Source organism: Danio aesculapii, chromosome 20 (genome assembly GCF_903798145.1).
Source record: "Danio aesculapii chromosome 20, fDanAes4.1, whole genome shotgun sequence".
NCBI classification, from domain to species: domain Eukaryota; kingdom Metazoa; phylum Chordata; class Actinopteri; order Cypriniformes; family Danionidae; genus Danio; species Danio aesculapii.
In genome coordinates, this window is record NC_079454.1 from 55,442,355 (window position 1) to 55,462,860 (window position 20,506).

The 20,506-nt window shown below is 38.3% G+C and overlaps 2 protein-coding genes across 2 annotated transcripts in view; both read left to right on the top strand.

The window, feature by feature from the left end:
- Positions 1 to 208: 208 nt before the first annotated feature.
- cipcb (CLOCK-interacting pacemaker b) lies at positions 209 to 12,526 on the top strand. Its single transcript, XM_056481235.1, has 4 exons — positions 209 to 476; positions 2,799 to 2,922; positions 3,149 to 3,282; positions 6,297 to 12,526. Exons 2-4 carry the CDS (start codon positions 2,826 to 2,828, stop codon positions 7,017 to 7,019), a joined length of 954 nt encoding a protein of 317 aa, XP_056337210.1. The 5' UTR covers positions 209 to 476; positions 2,799 to 2,825; the 3' UTR covers positions 7,020 to 12,526.
- Positions 12,527 to 14,536: 2,010 nt separating this feature from the next.
- znf410 (zinc finger protein 410) overlaps positions 14,537 to 20,506 on the top strand; it is a 19,333-nt gene continuing 13,363 nt past the window's right edge. Inside the window, exons 1-5 of the mRNA XM_056480868.1 lie at positions 14,537 to 14,631; positions 16,040 to 16,125; positions 16,201 to 16,252; positions 17,637 to 17,733; positions 19,730 to 19,897. Of these exons, the coding sequence (XP_056336843.1) occupies positions 16,220 to 16,252; positions 17,637 to 17,733; positions 19,730 to 19,897 (298 nt within the window). The 5' untranslated portion in view covers positions 14,537 to 14,631; positions 16,040 to 16,125; positions 16,201 to 16,219. The remainder of the gene's footprint in view (positions 14,632 to 16,039; positions 16,126 to 16,200; positions 16,253 to 17,636; positions 17,734 to 19,729; positions 19,898 to 20,506) is intronic.

The window sequence follows — 20,506 nt, forward strand, 5'->3', positions numbered from 1 at the left end:
ATGAGTGTGCTCAACACTCTTCTCACGTCACCCGACAGTCACGTTTTATAGCTCAGTGCTCCAGCTCCAGCCAATCAGAGACGAGAATGAGAATGACGCAAACACTTTTCCGTCGACAGACCCGCCCTGCGTTTCCATAAAAGGAATCAGTCAAAAGCGCATGCGTTTCCATCTATACAACGGAACTGCGGTAAGCACCGCCTCCTGTGATGCGATTAGTCAATCTGAAGGTTTGGTAGTTTGTGATTGGATGAGCTCAAGAGTCAATCACGTGGCTGTGAGCGTGTTTTGCGTGACGGGTTTGAGCAGGGCGTCTGACCGACGCGACGAACCAAATAAACGGTAAAAACGGTGATAATCGCCGCTGTGATCGATTACACTGACCGGGTTTGTGGAGGAGCGCGGATATACCGGGTTTTGAGTCGTCATTCACCGGGATTCCCTCCGGATGAGCTGTCGGTCATCAGCGCTCACACGTAAGCTGGCTCTGCACTCAAATAAATACACTAATAATACATACATCAGTAAATCAGTGTGTGTGTGTGAGTGTGTGTGGATGAATAGTGCGCGATTCTCATCTGCTTTTCACGTGGTTGAGCTGCAGTTCTGATGGCTGCTACTGCTTTGCTTTAGTCTGCACCGCCATGTCTGGAGTTTAAATATGGGATATTGATATGAAACGCTGATATAAACATCAAGCACGGGTAAATATCAATCCATAGTATTGCCCGATAAGACCTTTGACAGCTGACGATCAGAGACGCTGGAGATTAACGTTAAATGGGTCAGCTGGTTTACGCCGCGGCTCGGCCTGATGACGTCACTACACCGGAACGTCAATATACACAACGATGAAATAAACTGAAGAGTTCTCTAATTATTCTCTATATCTAATTATAATATTTATTATTTGTGCGGTAAAAATCATCTTTGTTTTTGTGTGTGGTATAATTGCGGATATCTCTTTGAAATATGAAACCGCCTGACATTTAGTTTAGGGTTCACTATTTCTTGAACCATTATACAGTCAGGTCTGTTATACTGTGTTTATCATAATATTTACAGCTCTGTGTTAATGAAGGCTGCAGCATACTGTAATGTTAACAAGTGAACTGATCAACTGTAATCAATACTGAGGGATGATTTAGTTGTAATACAGTAAACAGTGGAGTGTTGTAGTATAATATACCCTACAGATGATGAAAACTTGCTCAATTATTTATATTACTATAGATGTTGTTGTTGTTGTTACCATAGCAACTGTAAACACCACAACAGGTCAATCGCTATAGTTGTTGTTACCATAGCAACTGTAGAATCGCCACAACAGATTATATACTATAGTTATTGTTTTACCATAGCAACTGTAGAATCACCACAACAGATCAATTACGATAGTTGTTGTTACCATAGCAACTGTAAAATCACCGCAACAGATTAAATACTCTAGTTGTTGTGTTACCATAGCAACTGTAGAATCACCACAACATATTAAACACCGTAGTTGTTGTGTTACCATAGCGACTGTAGAATCGCCACAACAGATTAAACACTGTAGTTGTTGTGTTACCATAGCAACTGTAGAATCACCACAACAGATTAAACACTGCAGTTGTTGTGTTACCATAGGAACTGTAGAGTCACCACAACAGATTAAACACTGCAGTTGTTGTGTTACCATAGGAACTGTAGAGTCACCACAACAGATTAAACACTGCAGTTGTTGTGTTACCATAGGAACTGTAGAGTCACCACAACAGATTAAACACTGCAGTTGTTGTGTTACCATAGGAACTGTAGAGTCACCACAACAGATTAAACACTGCAGTTGTTGTGTTACCATAGGAACTGTAGAATCACCACAACAGATTAAACACTGTAGTTGTTGTGTTACCATAGCAACTGTAGAGTCAACACAACAGATTAAACACTGTAGTTGTTGTGTTACCATAGCAACTGTATAGTCACCACAACAGATTAAACACTGTAGTCGTTGTGTTACCATAGTAACTGTAGAGTCAACACAACAGATTGAACACTGTAGTTTTTGTTACCATAGCAACTGTAGAGTCAACACAACAGATTAAACACTGTAGTTTTTGTTACCATAGTAACTGTAGAGTCAACACAAAAGATTAAACACTGTAGTTGTTGTGTTACCATAGTAACTGTAGAGTCAACACAACAGATTAAACACTGTAGTCGTTGTGTTACCATAGTAACTGTAGAGTCAACACAACAGATTGAACACTGTAATTTTTGTTACCATAGTAACTGTAGAGTCAACACAAAAGATTAAACACTGTAGTTTTTGTTACCATAGTAACTGTAGAGTCACCACAACAGATTAAACACTGTAGTTGTTGTGTTACCGTAGCAGCTGTAGAATCAACACAACAGATTAAACACTGTAGTTGTTGTGTTACCATAGCAACTGTAGTATCAACACAACAGATTAATTCAGGTACTTTACTATAGTATGGTTAAAATACTACAGTATTTACTATAAAGTGCTATAGTTGTGGGATTTTAAAAGATACATAATTTTCTTCCTAACTGGTTATACTCTATACTGCTCTAATTCTGTATATTCTCTACTAATAAACAAGACATGATTATTAGTAATTCTGTTGTAATCCTCCTAGTAACGCTGTATGATAAGGTTACATTATTGAATCTCTGGTGAGCTAAACCAACAGCTGTCCTGAAGTTCCACATCTGAAATGGGTTATGATGAGGATTGTGTTCTGAGAGTTCAGAAGTGTCATTGTTATTGGGCTCGTTCTGTTGATGTTCAGGTGTTCAGGCCGGTTCAGAGGAGGAGGATGAAGGGTGAAGCACACCTGAGGGCGATGGGCAGATTTAAAAACAGACGGATGGAGAAGTCCAAGAGGGACTCTGAGAGAGATTCAGGCTTCTCAGGTGTGTGTTACTGCATCTCACCACTCTCCGATGGTCAAGCACTGTAGCTGACTCTATCTCTGTGGGTGTCTGTGTGTGTCTGCGTGTGTGCGCGTGTAAATGTGTTGTTTCTGTGTATTTGTGCATGCGTGTGTGTATGTTTGGGTATGTGTGTTGTCTGTGCATCTGTTTGTGTGTGTGTTTGTATTTGTGTGCATGCATGTGTGTGTGTGTGTGTGTGTTACAGACAGCAGTGCAGTGGATCAGACAGATGCAGATGATGATTCTCGACCGCATGCATCGCAGCTCACTGCAGTGGTGGGCGGAGCTCTGCAGGGCCTGCAGCCAATGATCATCATGAACAATGTTGTTCTCAAACAGGTGAGCGTCACGCCTTCATCCCACTGGGAGAACACGCTGTACTGCCATTGAGTGTTGCTAAATAATGTTTCTCTTGAGAAATGCTATTTTTATTAGAAACTATTTTCAGATCATTTCTTTTCATGATGATCACTTTAAAATAAACAGATGATCAGTGTTTTTCTGGTATAATTGAGCTTTCTGTTGACTTACAGGTTAAAATCACTCATGACAGTTTAACAACAGTAATAATGTTGTTTTTATGATGAAGATTGATGACGTGTTTTATAAAATCACCCAACAATGTTCTGTTTGTTCATTTACTGATGAAGGCTGTACATATTTAGGGTACAACGGCTGTTTTAGGGGTCAATTTCAAATCCAAACTTTTCAGTGTTCTCTTGTTCATTTAACACTTGAACAACTAAAGTAATGCTGAAGACTGTTTAAATGATTATATTGTAATTAATGTACATTATTGATGCTGTAAAAGAAACTTTATGACATTGAAAATAGTCACGTTAATCTTTCACTTGAAGTTCATCTGTGGCTGAAAAACACTTGCTGTGTGTACAGCTCATTAAATGCTAATTATTCATTTAGCCTGTAAAATACATGTCAACGGGTTACTTTTTTCATAATGGAGGTTTGGCAGGATAATATATTCCCAGATTAAAAAGCCTAGGATCCAGTGGAAGTTTCTTTGATATTGGTCAGACTGATTATTATTCATGTCTAATCTGAATATGCATTATTATATTGATCTGAATATGTTATTATTCATGTATAATCTGGATATGTGTTATAATTCATGTGCAATCTGAATATACATTAATATGAATGTCTAATCTGAATATACATTATTATTAATGTGTGTTTATTATATGTGTTATCTACATCTAATCTGAATATGCAATAATATTCACATATAATCTGATTATGCATTATTATTCACATTTAATCTGAATATGCATTATTATTCTCATCTGATTTGAATATGATTTAATTTTCATGTCTAATCTGAATATTCAATAATATTCACATAATCTGAATATGCATTATTCAAGTCTAATCTGAATATGCATTATCATTCTCGTCTAATCTGAATATGCATTATTATTCTGGTCTAATCTGAATATGCATTATTATTCTGGTCTAATCTGAATATGCATTATTATTCTGGTCTAATCTGAATATGCATTATTATTCTGGTCTAATCTGAATATGCATTATTATTCACATCTAATCTGAATATGCATTATTATTCTGGTCTAATCTGAATATGCATTATTATTCACATCTAATCTGAATATGCATTCATATTCACATCTAATCTGAATATGCATTATTATTCTGGTCTAATCTGAATATGCATGATTATTCTGGTCTAATCTGAATATGCATGATTATTCTCGTCAATTCTGAATATGCATTTTTATTATTTACATCTAATCTGAATATGCATGATTATTCTGGTCTAATCTGAATATGCATTATTATTCTGGTCTAATCTGAATATGCATGATTATTCTCGTCTAATCTGAATATGCATTTTTATTATTTACATCTAATCTGAATATGCATTATTATTCTGGTCTAATCTGAATATGCATGATTATTCTGGTCTAATCTGAATATGCATGATTATTCTGGTCTAATCTGAATATGCATGATTATTCTCGTCTAATCTGAATATGCATTTTTATTATTTACATCTAATCTGAATATGCATGATTATTCTCGTCTAATCTGAATATGCATGATTATTCTGGTCTAATCTGAATATGCATTTTTATTATTTACATCTAATCTGAATATGCATGATTATTCTCGTCTAATCTGAATATGCATTTTTATTATTTACATCTAATCTGAATATGCATGATTATTCTCGTCTAATCTGAATATGCATGATTATTCTGGTCTAATCTGAATATGCATTTTTATTATTTACATCTAATCTGAATATGCATGATTATTCTCGTCTAATCTGAATATGCGTTATTATTCTGGTCTAATCTGAATATGCATTATTATTCTGGTCTAATCTGAATATGCATGATTATTCTAGTCTAATCTGAATATGCATTATTATTCTGGTCTAATCTGAATATGCATTATTATTCTGGTCTAATCTGAATATGCATTATTATTCTGGTCTAATCTGAATATGCATGATTATTCTCGTCTAATCTGAATATGCATTATTATTCTGGTCTAATCTGAATATGCATTATTATTCTGGTCTAATCTGAATATGCATTATTATTCTGGTCTAATCTGAATATGCATGATTATTCTCGTCTAATCTGAATATGCATGATTATTCTGGTCTAATCTGAATATGCATTTTTATTATTTACATCTAATCTGAATATGCATGATTATTCTCGTCTAATCTGAATATGCATTTTTATTATTTACATCTAATCTGAATATGCATGATTATTCTCGTCTAATCTGAATATGCGTTATTATTCTGGTCTAATCTGAATATGCATTATTATTCTGGTCTAATCTGAATATGCATGATTATTCTAGTCTAATCTGAATATGCATTATTATTCTGGTCTAATCTGAATATGCATTATTATTCTGGTCTAATCTGAATATGCATTATTATTCTGGTCTAATCTGAATATGCATGATTATTCTCGTCTAATCTGAATATGCATTATTATTCTGGTCTAATCTGAATATGCATTATTATTCTGGTCTAATCTGAATATGCATTATTATTCTGGTCTAATCTGAATATGCATGATTATTCTGGTCTAATCTGAATATGCATTATTATTCTGGTCTAATCTGAATATGCATTATTATTCTGGTCTAATCTGAATATGCATGATTATTCTCATCTAATCTGAATATGCATTATTATTCTGGTCTAATCTGAATATGCATTATTATTCTGGTCTAATCTGAATATGCATTATTATTCTGGTCTAATCTGAATATGCATGATTATACTGGTCTAATCTGAATATGCATGATTATTCTGGTCTAATCTGAATATGCATGTGTGATTGCAGCCTTCTGAAAGCTCTGCATCATTGAAGCCATGGTTCAGTCCAGCGGTGGAGGTCCTCCAGCAACCGCAGGTGGTGTTCCTCCAGCCCGTGGTCCCGCAGAGAAGCTCAACCACACCCAAAACCCAAATCACCAAACGCCGGCGCCACAAGAAATACCTGCCCATCCTCAAATCATACGCTAGAATCGCTCCTCATCCACACAAGAGCTCCACTAGCAGCTCTGTGTCCAGCTCTAGCTCCACTTCCTCCATCAGGAGCTCTGCTTCCAATCCCACCGAACACAAGCAAACGGACGCAACACCACCGATTACTTCTGTACATCCACAAAACACGCCTGCAGATGGCGCTAAAGACACAGAATGCATGCTAGCATCTCAAACCACAGAATGCACGCTAGCATCTCAATCCACAGAGCACACACTAGCATCTGAATCTACAGAATGCACGCTAGCAGCTCAATCCATGCTAGCACTATCACCGCGCTGCGATACGGAAAGTAAAACCAAACGTTTCTGCAACACCTACAACATCCTGAGTAAATCCGGTCTGCTGGACATCACGCTGCGCACCAAAGAGCTAATCCGGCAAAACCGGCGCACGCAGACGGAGCTGGAGCGCCTGCGCAAACACACAGAGCTGTTTCTGGAGGCGCTGCAGACGGGGGACGCCGAGATCTGGAGCCGGCTGCAGACGGACATGCAGAGCCACACATCATCATCATGATGAAGTGAGAGAGATGAGGATGACGGTTGGTCTTGTGTCTTGGCTAAATATGTACAAATGACTCAATCTAGAAGTGTTTTATTGAGGAGGAAGAAATATTGTTTCTAGAAATGAGTTTTTAGTTTAGACAAGCAAAATGATCTGCCAATGGGGGAAGAGAATACTCATATTTCAAAGTAATAACACCATTATTCTGCATCCCCCATTGTCACATTATTCTGCTTGTTTTAAGGAGAAACTCACTTCAGTTGACTCGTTACTTCTGAAAACAAGACTATAGTTTCTGCTTGTCTAGAAAAGGCTTCTTGTTTTAAGAGTTTGTAGATATCTGGACTAGAAACCAGACAAAACTGTAAGAGAGAGGAGCATTTTTACAGTGTACGTCCATGAATGCGACTCCTGGATAGATTCTGAGATGTTTCTGAATGCATCGTGATTCTCTTTAGATTGGTGTTCTAGTATAGATGGCCGATATCGTTCGCAAAATAATAATATAACAGCATAATAATGATAAAACCGACAATCAGTTTGTGCAATGATTTATTACAGTAGCATGTGTGCAGTACATTAGTGCATTTATGAGTCTGTTTACAGATTGATTCACATATTTACTAATATAGGGACTACATTTTAATTTGAGTTTACTACACAACTGTTAAAAGTGTCTTCTATATAGTATGAATGAATTCGCCATATGTCATGATCACATGACCTCCCCGCGTCAGTTGTATCGCTTCACTCACTTTCATGAATTCTCACATGGTGCATCATGGGATATTTTAACGTTCATTGTATGCGCACTTCAGAATCTCGCTGGAAGAAGTAGGTCATCCGGGAACTTCTCACATACTGTTTTTACAATACTCTGAATTTTGACACACTGCTCAGCTCACATACTGTCTTTCGCATACAGTACAGTGAAGTATGCGACTCCAGGTTCAACTTTAGACTTTAAATTCATTTAATAACTTCTGTTGAGTTGTTAAAGTAATGAGTTGGGGGCCGTTCACTTATCACAACTTTCTTTACGCTCGCGCTCCTTTGTTGTTGTACATAGGAGGACAAACAAAACACTGCTGCAGCTCTGATACCAGATTAATTTCTGAATAAACACTGCAGTGCTTATTCATTTTGGGTGTTCTGTGTTTGTCTGAAGTAATTAGTCCACCGAAATGTGTATATTAAGTATGAAGCTGATCATCACAATGATTGATCTTGTTACATGATTTGCGGTGCGGCATTCTGAAAAGTTGAGATGTTTTCAACTCTGTGTGCCTGGAAAGCACATGCGTGTCATTGGAAATAACGGGTTGTTAGCACAAAAGATGCATTATGTGAATGGCCCCTTATGCACAAGTGTGCCCTCTAGTGTCCATTATAAAAGAAACGGAAATAACATGACAATGTGTGAATTATATTATCATGAATATCAATATCGCAATAATTGTTAATATACGGATATATCCCTACGTTCTAGGCTAGTTTAAACAGCAAATGGCGCTCCAGACTAGTTTTAGACAGCAGATGGCGCTCTAGGCTAGTTTTAGACTGCAGACGGTGCTCAAGGCTAGTTTATAAACAGCAGATGGCGCTCTAGGCTCGTTTTAGACAGCAGATGACGCTCTAGGCTAGGTTTAGACAGCAGATGGCGCTCTAGGCTAGTTTATAAACAGCAGATGCCGCTCTATGCTAGTTTATAAACAGCAGATGGCGCTCTAGGCTAGTTTATAAACAGCAGATGTCGCTCTAGGCTAGTTTATAAAGAGCAGATGGCACTCAAGGCTAGTTTATATACAGAAAATGGTGCTCTAGGCTAGTTTTAGACAGCAGACGGCACTCTAGGTTTGTTTTAGACAGCAGATGGTGCTCTAGGCTAGTTTATAAACAGCAGATCACGCTCTAGGCTAGTTTATAAACAGCAGATGGCGCTCTAGGCTAGTTTATAAACAGCAGATGGTGCTCTAGGCTAGTTTATAAACAGCAGATGGCGCTCTAGGCTAGTTTTAGACAGCAGATGGCGCTCTAGGCTAGTTTATAAACAGCAGATGGCGCTCTAGGCTAGTTTATAAGCAGCAGATGGCGCTCTAGGCTAGTTTTAGACAGCAGATGGCGCTCTAGGCTAGTTTTAGACAGCAGATGGTGCTCTAGGTTTGTTTTAGACAGCAGATGGTGCTCTAGGCTAGTTTATAAACAGCAGATGGTGCTCTAGGCTAGTTTATAAACAGCAGATGGTGCTCTAGGCTAGTTTATAAACAGCAGATGGCGCTCTAGGCTAGTTTATAAACCGCAGATGGCGCTCTAGGCACTCAGGGCTAGTTTATAAACAGCAGATAGCGCTTTAGGCTTAGAGCATGTTCCTCTCTACACCTGCAGGTGGCAGTAGATAACCAGAACTGGTGCTGCACGCATACAAACCATAACCACAGCAGTTTAGCCACCATTTTCACAGTACATTTCAACCACCACAGAGGGATTCACTCATGCAAATATATCTGATAATCCACATCGTTTGCAAACATTTAAGTACGAAGGTAATCTGAGATTAATGTAAACACACTGACTTTCAGCAGTCATGTAATAAACTTAAGCCTTTAATAATGTTATGCATCCTTTAGGTTTAAGCGGTGTGTGTCAGGAATTGAAGGCAAGCAGAGTATGGCTGTTTTAAAGCAAACAGCGCCATCTGCTGCTCAAAACTGAACTCTCATTCTGTGAAAGAGAGAATAGCGATGCATTCAGAAATATAATGCAGAATCATTTCTGGATCTGCTATGCATGGATTAATCAGTGCAGCTTTATGATGCATAATTCTGCATTACACATGTGACTGTATGTTGAGGGTGTAAAAACAGACTCTGCGGTTGTTCATCGCTCTTTAATAAGCTTCTGCCTTAACTGTGTTCAGCACATCAATGGTTTACACGCCGCTCTCTTTACGGATCAATGCATTGAGACTCTCCGCTTACAGCACAGAAATATTGACATGAGTAACTTCTGTTCCTGCTGATCGAGATGTGTGTTTGTTTTAGGATTATAGAATGTGGTGATATATAAGTGATATATCCAGTGTCCTGCTGCTACAGGATACAACAATAATAATAATTAGCAGCTTTTGATTTTATGATTATGACTTTTGCTTTAAATCTGAGGGGAAAAGTCTGAATTTAGTTTGCAGATTTGCAACGGTTTTATTTTCTTGATATAATATTGCAGTTTGCAGATTTCAGCATGTACATTCAGCAATTATGAGACTGAAAGTCTAATTGTGAAATCTAAAAGTTGCTATTTTGCCTTTTTAATTCCTGCAGAAACAGATTTTCTTTCCGTTTTTCAGCTCACTCTGACCTTTTGCTCATAAACATGTTAAAAGTTCACCGTTTCAGCTCACATTTCCCTGCAATATCGAATCAAATGTAAAAATATTGAAATATCTGGTCTGTTTAAGGACTGTTAAGGCAGGACACCACAGCTGAATATGGTGGAAAATGTTGATCAATCTCAGCACATGAGAACGTTTGATTTAAATATGCAAATTATGCTAAACGTGCACTAATTTGCATACATTTTCCAGAATGGAAATCACATTTCGAGACATCCCATTTACAGAGATCCCTCCAAATATCAGCATACCAAAAACTGAAATGAGATATGAATTATATCTGCAGTCTGGACTGTCTCGCGTGCTCATCAGCCAATCAGAACGCAGAGTATTAATATAAATATACATTAAGCATTTGTTCTGCAGGTGAAGTTGAATTATGGGATGGATATGAGAAAGAATGGTGTTAATTGTGCTTATTATTTTGGTGTGTGTGTGTGTTAAAGAGGATTCTGCTCTCGTCTTGCCTTCTACTCAGTGAAGTCTCACTCATTGTGTCTGATGGCTCAGCTTCAGTGGCAGCTGCTGCATTCTTGCGTCTATTTAAAACCATTGCTTGTGTTTAATAATAATAATAATAATAATAATAATAGTAATATAGCTTTCATATTTCATACACTGACTATAAGTGTGTGTGTGTGTGGTGTCTGTGCTTTTATACAGTGCAATACAGCGCGCATAAAAATAAATGAGAAGGAAAATTCTCACTTCATTTCTCACATTTATTGTTTAAATTCTGAGGAAAACTCTGGATCATGAGATCTAAACTAGCAACCTGGAAAAATAATGCAAAAATAATGAGCATTTAAAAAAATATGTACTAATTATTGTGAATTAAATATGCACTGATTTGCATGCATTTTTAGGAGAACTTAATAATTGGACTACACAAATTCAAGCAGTGTGTTTAGGATAAATCAGAATATTTAATACATTTTATATCTTTAATCATTTATTTTATTTAGAAATCATTTTTATTTATTTTAAATTATACATATATATGTGTGTGTATAACTGAATAATTATATATAAATCATTTAAAAAGTAATAATTTAAAAATAAAAATCTAATAATTTCTGAAATGTATGAATTATTAATTCCTTAAATCACAGGTGTTAATCTCAGCTCTGTCAGCTCTGCAGTTTAGTTCCAACCCTAATTAAACACACCTGATCAAACTAATGAAGTGCTTTAGGCTTGTCTGAAAGCTGCAGGTGAGTGTGTTGGAGCAGGGCTGGAGATAAACTCTGCAGAGCTGTGGCTCTCCAGGAACTGAGCATGACACCTCTGACTTAAAATACCATGAATTAAGATGACATTTTAATGATAATAATTGTATATATTAATTCATTCTGTTTTATTTGTAAAAGTTAATCAGATAAATGCATTTAATAATCCTCATGTTTATACTAAACCAACACTTCTGTCAATCAGGTGATTATAAAAGAGTCCTTTATGAATGCAGAAATGAAAGATAAGTGTTCATCGACTCTAAGATGTGAGAAAGAAAAGCAGAATTTCCTTTATTTGATTGATTTGGAAGAGTTTGGTCTTTCGTGTCGCCGTCGCCTTGCACTGATCAGAGCATTTCAGTAAGAATCATGAAGAAGAAGCACAGTTTTGATGAAGCGTTAGCCATCAGCTCTTACCAATGCTTCTGTAGCTGATGCAGAATAAAGTAGATTATGAATTAGAGAGCACGCACACACACACACACACACACACTCTGCAGACTGTGTGTTGTTGTTTTTGTAAGTGAAATAATAAGTGTGACGTTTTTATTAGATGCCATTGACAGTGAAATGAGTGTTGTGGAGGAGACAGACTGAAGTGTGTGTAGAGCAGAACTGTGAAGGCTTCTGTGTTTGTGTGTTTGACCTTTTTTACATGGCTGCGTGAAGAGATCAGCATATACATCTCCCTTCATCAGCTGTACAAGCCAAAGCTGTGGCTCAGCATCATGATCTGACTCTCTGTTTGTTTTTTACGTGTCTTTTTATTATCCTTTTTTAATTAATATTATTATTTGTATTTTTGGGCTTCTTAAATCTGTCAGACGGTTTACTGAATAATACACTGTCAACTGTTTTCATGTCCTAACGTTATTAAAATAAATCCAAACGTCAAACGTGTCTCTGCATATCTGTCAAATAAATCATTCATTCATTCATCTTCCTTCAGCTTAGTGCCTTTATTAATCAGGCGTCACCACAGTGGAATGAACCGCCAACTTATCCAGCATATGCTTTAGCTGGATGCCCTTCCAGCTGCAACAAAGTACTAGGAAACACCCATACACACTCATTCACACTCATACACTACGGCCAATTTAGTTGATCAGTTCCCCTATAGCGCATGTGTTTGGACTGTGGGGGAAACCGGAGCACACGGAGGAAACCCACGCCAACACAGGGAGAACATGCAAACTCCACACAGAAACACCAACTGACCCAGCAGGGACTCGAACCAGAGACCTTCTTACTCTGAGGCCACAGTGCTAAATGCTGAGCCACTGTGTGACCTAGAATTTAACTGTGTAAATGTGTTGTGTAATGTCGTAGCAACTAAGCTACATTTCAGATATGATGATAGGAAAATAATGTTATTAGTAACAGATTTTATAAATATTTGAGTGTCAATAACTCAGATTTTACATAAATCAAACCATTTATTTTGCTCAAATAAAATATATGTTATTCATTAAATTATGAATTCTCTTTTATTATAAAATAAATAAAAAAATAAATCAGTTTTTATTGACAGAAATCACGCTGAGGAATAATCTGGTGTGGAAACATTGAAAATTCAATAATAAATTGGTAGCAAAATTCACAATTACAAAGAAAGAAGAGGATACAGAGAAGAATTATGTTTATAATATTGTCTTATAGCCATTGAAGCATTTTAAATGTGTATATATAAATATAACTGGCTTTCAGAATGATTCTGTTCAAAAGAGTCATGACTCGAGAGGACTGATCTTTTGATTCGATTGACTCTCCGGTAATTATGTCTGATTCTTATTCTTTTGAACCTAGACTCTGTTAATCAGGGATTTTGTTCAAATCTGTGAAATAATGGTTGTGAAAATGTAGTTATAAACAGTGAAATTGGCAGTAAATTACGAGTAAAACAAATGTTCGATTCTGTTCAAAAGAGTCGAAGCGCCGCTTTGTGATTCGATCGAGGTTCTGGTAAGGATATCTGATTCAGATTCTGGTCAGATCTGTTGATGTTTATTCAGTCTTGTATTATGAGTGACTTTTTCTTTTCTTTTAAAGTTATATTCTTTGGATTGTTTGATGAAAAAGTGTATATAATTAATTTATGTATTCTATTAGCCAAGTTTCATATTCACAAACAAGTTTAATGGCTCTAAACCTTTTTTTGATCTGTTCAAAATCGATCTAGACCAATACTTGGAAACTATCCAGCACTCTCTTCATCCAAAAGCAACAAAAACTATATTTATATTCTTCCTTTGTGTCTCTTTAAGATGTAACTTTATTTCATTAGTTTTATTTCTGTCTATGTATGTAACTGTATTTGATCTACCTCTTTAATAAAAAATAATAATAATAATAATAATAAAAAGGATATCTGATTCTCGTTCTTTGGAACCGACTCAATTGAACTGATTCAGTTGACAGCCAAAACAAAGCCGCTTGTTTTGGTTAAAATAGCTTAAGTGAAATACTGTTAGTGAAATATGTGTTGGAAACAGTAAAGTGGGTAGTACATTTCACAATTACGAAGCAATATTATGTTATACATTAAAGTAAGCTTCACATTTTGAATGAAGACTGTTTATAATATTGTTTTATATTTCTGTTAAGCGTATAACTTTGAAATGTATATTTTACACATTAACACTTTATTTTTATCTATATATAAAAAAAAAAGTTTGGCTTTCAGAAAGATTCAGTTCAAAAGAATCGAGAACTCCGCTTGTGATTCGAATAGAATCTCCCTTCTTCTGAACCGATTCTTCTTAAAGACTCTGTTAATCGGTTGACCGCTGAAATGAAGCTCCGTGTCTCTGCTAAACCATGTGCTAAACCCATCACGGTGTTTCATTCATGATGAATCTCCTCTCCATCTCTGCTCGATCAGCGAGTCATTACTCAGATCAGCGTATCAGCGGAAGTACATCCGGTCACCCGGAAGTGACTCTCCACGTCTTTGTGTTTGTGTTTATCTGTGCTGCAGAGTGTCTCAGAGTCCGCGATGCAGGTAAGTCCAGCTGCTGGGGATAAATGTGATGACTGAGAGACGAGTGTGAAGATTAGTGTGCAGCAGAGAGAGCGGGTGGCGGTGCTTTGAGCTCTAGATAGCGCGGACTGATCTGTAGTGATGAGGAGTCTCAGACAGCACAGCGGAGGCTCACACACTGAGGAGAGTCCGCTTCACTGCCTGTCAGAGGCCTCCGAGAGAGATGATGACGCTTCATATTCATGTAGACATCATCATGCAGGATCTGTGATGCAGAACAGCGTCTCCATGCGCTCTCACAGCTCAGACAGATCAGATCAGCAGTGAAGATCAGACTGTTCGACATCACTGCTGGACTGTTGACCTCCGTGATTCTGCGCTGAAACCTTCTGTATTAGTGAACACACTGATCAGCTATTGGACACTTGAGTGTGTGTGTGTGTGTTCAGTGATGTAGGTGTGTTTGTGAATATATCAGTGTGTGTGATGACTGACTGGCTGATGTGATGATGATGATGATGATGATGATGATGATGATGACAGTATCCTCATGATCGTGTGTGAAGAGAACAGCACTATAAGATCAATGCACAGCCAATACAGAGAGTGTGTGTGTATGTGTTTGTGTTATGTGTGTGTTTTTGCATGTGTTTATGTTAGTGTGTGTATGCATGGATGTGTGTGTGTACATGTGTTTGTGTTAGTGTGTGCTTTTGCATGTGTTTGTGTGCATGAGTGTTTGTGCGCGTGCGTGTGGTTGTGCATGTGTTAGTATGTGTGTTTGTGTTGGTATGTGTGTGTGCGCATGTGTGTGTGCATGAGTGTGTGTTTGTGTTAGTGTGTGTGTGTTTGTGTGTGTGTGTGCATGTTTTTGTTAGTGTGTGTGTTTTTGCGTGTGTTTGTGCGCATGAGTGTTTGTCTTTGTGTGTTTGTGCGAGTGTGTGCGTGCATATGTTAGTCTTTGTTTGTGTGTGTGTGGAGGTGTGTGTTTTTGCATGTTTTTGTGTTAGTGTGTGTGTGGGTGCATGAGTGTTTGTCTTTGTGTTAGTGTGTGTGTGTGGGTGAAAAATTTGTTTGTTTGTGTGTACATATGTTTGTTTATGTGTGTGTGTGTGTGTGTGCGTGCGTGCGTGTGTGTGTGCGCGCGCATGTTTGTATGAGCATTATTCTTTGTGTGTTTGTGTGCACATGTTTGTTTGTGTGTGTGTGTGTGTGTGTGTGTGTATGAACGATTGTCTTTGTGTTAGTGTGTGTGAGCACGCACATGCGTTTGTGTTAGTTTGTGTGTGCGTGAGAGTGTTTGTGTGTTTGCGCATGCATGCATGTGTTTGTTTGAGCGTGTTTTTGCTTGTGTGCATAAGAGTGTTTGTGTGAGTGTGTGTTGTCTGAGATGGACTGACCGATATCTCCTGTATTGATTACTGATCAGGTCTCAGCTGTGGGGATTGATCAGTGATGGTGAGGATGGACAGCAGCTTCTCTCTCTGACTGGAGCACACATGATCAGCTGAGCCGGTACACACACTGATCAGCTGCTGATGATGATGATGATGATGATGGTGGTGTATTGATGGTCTCTGATGTCCACAGATCTCCTGACGCTGACTCCATGCTTTCTGATGAGCTGGACTCCAAACCTGAGGTACAGATGATCACACACACACACACACACACACTCTTCATTTAGCCACAGTCCTCATAATATACACAGATGATGTCTGAGTTCTCACATATTTCAATTCTTTTACAAACATTTCCAATATGATGTTTAACAGAGAGCAGATTTCTCCAACACATCTCTGATCATAACAGTGTTAATAACTCATCTCTAATAACTGATTTATTTTCTCTTTGTCATGATGACAGTAAATAATATTAGTCTAGATATTCTTCAAGACACTAGTATTCAGCTTAAAGTGACATTTAAAGGCTTCACTAGGGTAATTAGGGTAAAGTTAGGGTAATTAGGCAAGTCATTGTATAACAGTGGTTTATTCTGGAGACAATCCAACACTAATATTGCTGAAGGAGGATAATAATATTGAGCTTAACATGGCTTTAAAACTATTAAAAACTGCTTTTATTCTAGCTGAACTGAGACTTATTTAGGGCCAGATAGAATCTGCAGACATTTGTAGTGTTTTTGTGCAGTATTCTGTCTAAAATCTGTGCATTTACTGAGAGTTTAACTTAAAACATGAAATAAAAAATAAGCTTTACAGTGCAAGTCCACTGAGATCCACCTCCCTGGTAAACAAAGCAATCTCGCTTATAACTTAAAGACGGAAAATAGGACTTTAAAAACTGTACTGTGCACAAACAATATAATAACTTGCATATTATTCAATAATATTCCTGAAATTAAATATATATAGTAATAAAATACATTTACACACATTTACACCAGTCAATAAATGAACTAAAGGATGGGCTAAGACTGCAGATTCTGTGTAAGCCAAGAAATGAGACTTTCTCCAGAGTAAAAATATAGAGCTTTCCACAAGTGTGTGTTTCTCTGCAGCAGAACGGGTCATAGTGTGTAAACTCAGCACAACACATCCTCATTCTACACTCCTCTCTGCTGAAATAATGAGAGAAACTCCAGGATGGTGTTATCAAGACTTCCAGAAAGAGGAGAACAATAGTGTGAGGCCAGAGGAGAGAGAGTCATGTCAGATTTACTGTCCTGCACACAGACACACTGCACTACACACACACACACACACACTCATTCGCTTTCTGTAGTTTGATGTAAAGATGATGTGATAAATACAGAAATGCAGATAAATGTTTATACGCTTTCATTAAAAATCTAATTATTAAAGCCTGTGTAGTGTTTAAGATGCTGATGAGTGTTACATGTGTCCTGGAAAAGGCTCCATTAGAAGAAATACTGTGAAACGTTTCAGATAGAGAGACAATTGTGAATAATTTTGTCTTCAATATATATATAACATAGTTGTAGATTTGTGCATTATTCAGCAGTGTCTCTCTCTCTCTCTCTCTCTGTGTGTGTGCGCGCTCAGCTGTTGGTTGAGTTTGTCCAGAACGCCTGCATCCCGCTGGGTGAGAGTCTGGAGGAGGCTGAGCTCAAGCCCTCCTGTGTGCCGCTGGAGCTGCCAGGTGCCCACGCTCAACACTTCACTGATCAGGGCTGTGCCGTAGTGGACAAGTCTGATATTCATTCATTCATTCAGCTTAGTCCCTTTATTTATCTGGGGTCGCCACAGTGCAATGAACGTGCTACCCACTGCGCCACCACATCACCGACAAACCTGATCTTGCTGTATTTAACTTGTCTGCGAATGTTGAGTTTTCTGGAGTCCAACAGGGTCCAGCTACAGAAATGAATGAATCACAACACAAAACTGCTTCTCTTATGACTCTTTTTCTGTTTCTAGATTAAATATCTCCACATTCTTAGATTAAATCGCACTCGTGTTTTCACATTCAGAACAAGTAATCCTCGTGTTTTCCTCAAGTTAAATGATCTGCCGGTGGGGTAAGCGGAATATATCACCGTCATTGTGAAGTGTAGATATTTAGACTAGAACAAGAGTCTGTTTTTATATAAACAATATAAATAATCAAATGTTTGTTACACCTCCTAACATCATCATGTCTTGTGCCTGAGTGTTTAAAACTCTCTCGAGATGCTCAGTCACAGGCCTTTAAAACACATGCAGATGATAAACCTTCAGTGTGTTCTGGTCAAACACAGCCGTGACTCTTTAACTCAGATGTGTTCTGTAGCTCCTGCTCAACTCATTACTCACACATTATCATATCCATGCTGAAACCACATACTGTGCAGCCCTGTTACTAATCATGTATATGTTAGTAATGAAGCAGATCCAGCAGGTTGATCTCTCAGAATAAAGCCTGACAGGTTGATCAGCAGCTGGTGTGAAGCGCAGCACTGCTGTAGGGGATTAGGCATGGGACGATAAGCGTGTTTACAGTATACTGCGGTTTAGAAAAGTCAAGGTTTTAACAACCGCCATAATTCTCTGTAATGTCGTTCACAAGGTATGTGTACGATTGTTTTATTTACATGTGTTTTGTTTGTTTGTTTTTAGGACAACAGTATCTTCAGCAGAAAAGATATCCAAGAAATTGTAATGAAATCAGTGTTTCTGAAACTAATGACGACAGCAGAAGTCAATGATTTATTTCCATTATTTAGTCTGACATGTTTACTGCTCCAATATATCATAACTCTTTCAAAAAAAAGAAATATAGAGTTTTCAACAGGGAAAAAGGTTTTGTTTTTTACCCTGACAATTAAAAAGAGCATATATTAGAGCAGTGAGCACAATACCGTGAAACCCTGATATTTTTATACAAGGTTATCATACTGTCAGAGTCTTATACAGGCCCATGCCTATAGAGGACTGAAGAGTCTATTCTGAACAAACAACCGACTGAATGTGCTTTATCCTGATTATTACACCACTACTGCACACTTTACTCACAGTTAAATGCATCTCTGCTGTCTCTCTCATATGTGTGTGTGTGTGTGTGTGTGTGTGTGTTTGAGCTGAGAATAGCACACAGATAATGCTCTCTCCCTCTCTGAAACTGACCCTTTCAGGCTTTGATCCTATTTGTGGCATTTTGGTGACTGTGGCTTTAAATGCAAATGAGATTTAAAAAGAGGGTGGAGCTACTGACACCTGTGCGACAGATGTAAAACAGCAGTGTGTGTGTGTGTGTTGTCAATGCTGCTCAGGTGTGCTTCAGTGTGAGTGTGTGCTTGATGCTTCTGTCTCTCTCTAGTTGCTGTTCTAGAATCCTCTTAGTCTATGCTGACATTATCTTCAGCAGCTCAAACACTCTAATGGATAATGGACAGACGGCTGCTTCTCACTCAGGGCTGCTGTTTATGCTAATGAGATGGAGAGATGAGCACTAGTGGGCGGGGCTTTCCCCCTCTGATGACACATAAAGACAGAATGTCAATCAAAGTGTTTCTATCAAGTCTGATTAGAGCAAACACAATTCCTTCATGTTGAGCATTAGAGGCTGCTGGACAGAGTGTATGTTTAATATTCTCATTATGCCCTGACATTTTTTGCTTATGTTTTTTCTTTTTCCGCTGTGTGTGTGTGTGTATTAGAGAGCGCTCTCAGTCATGCTGCGTCCCCGCCGCTGTCAGACTTGTGTCCGGAGCGCAGTCCAGTGCTGGTGCAGCTTCAGTCTCCAGCTGCAGCTCAGACACCCACAATCCTGCAGGAGCTGCAGAACAACGACAGCACATCATACATCCTGCTGAACCTGGCTAAAGGTCTACACACACGCACACACACGCACACGCACACACACACACACACACACACACACACAGGGTTTGTAGAGTGAAGCTGTGGTCAGTGTAGTGTTGTCGCTGCTCTGTCTGCATGTCTCCTCCTGCTGGTCACTCTTCACTGATCTTCATCCAGCAGATGATCAGAGTGTGAAGGCTCAATCAGCAGAGGAGCAGCACAGTTCTGCTGATAATACTGCACACAACACAGCATTATGGGGACACAGCAGAGTTCAGGAGAGGACAGAGTGTTGCTGTGTGTCTGTGAGAGAGACAACGAGTGTGTGTGATGATCGAGAGCCACCGTGTCCAGAGTAATGTCAGCAGACCACCAAGAAGAAGAAGAGGAAGCACATCCAGCAGGAGGAGCTGTGGAGGCCAGAGGAAGCTGTCTGAAAGAGACGTCCGGCTGATAACCCAGATTTACCCAGAACACATCAGAGCACAGCTGATCCACTCACTGCAGGATGACATGTGCAGCTCCACTCTCCTGTGTCCAGCAGAACTGTTGGTCTGGAGCTCCACTGGGTCAATATACATGACCCAAACCTCCGCTCGCTCCTGCCGATGCCAAACGCCGGTTTCAGTGGA

Coding starts and splice junctions, on each gene's coding strand:
- cipcb (XM_056481235.1), top strand. CDS start 2,826: ATGAAGGGTGAAGCACACCTGAGGGCGATGGGCAGATTTAAAAACAGA. Junction 2,923..3,148: donor GAGAGATTCAGGCTTCTCAG/GTGTGTGTTACT, acceptor TGTGTGTTACAG/ACAGCAGTGCAGTGGATCAG. Junction 3,283..6,296: donor ACAATGTTGTTCTCAAACAG/GTGAGCGTCACG, acceptor GTGTGATTGCAG/CCTTCTGAAAGCTCTGCATC.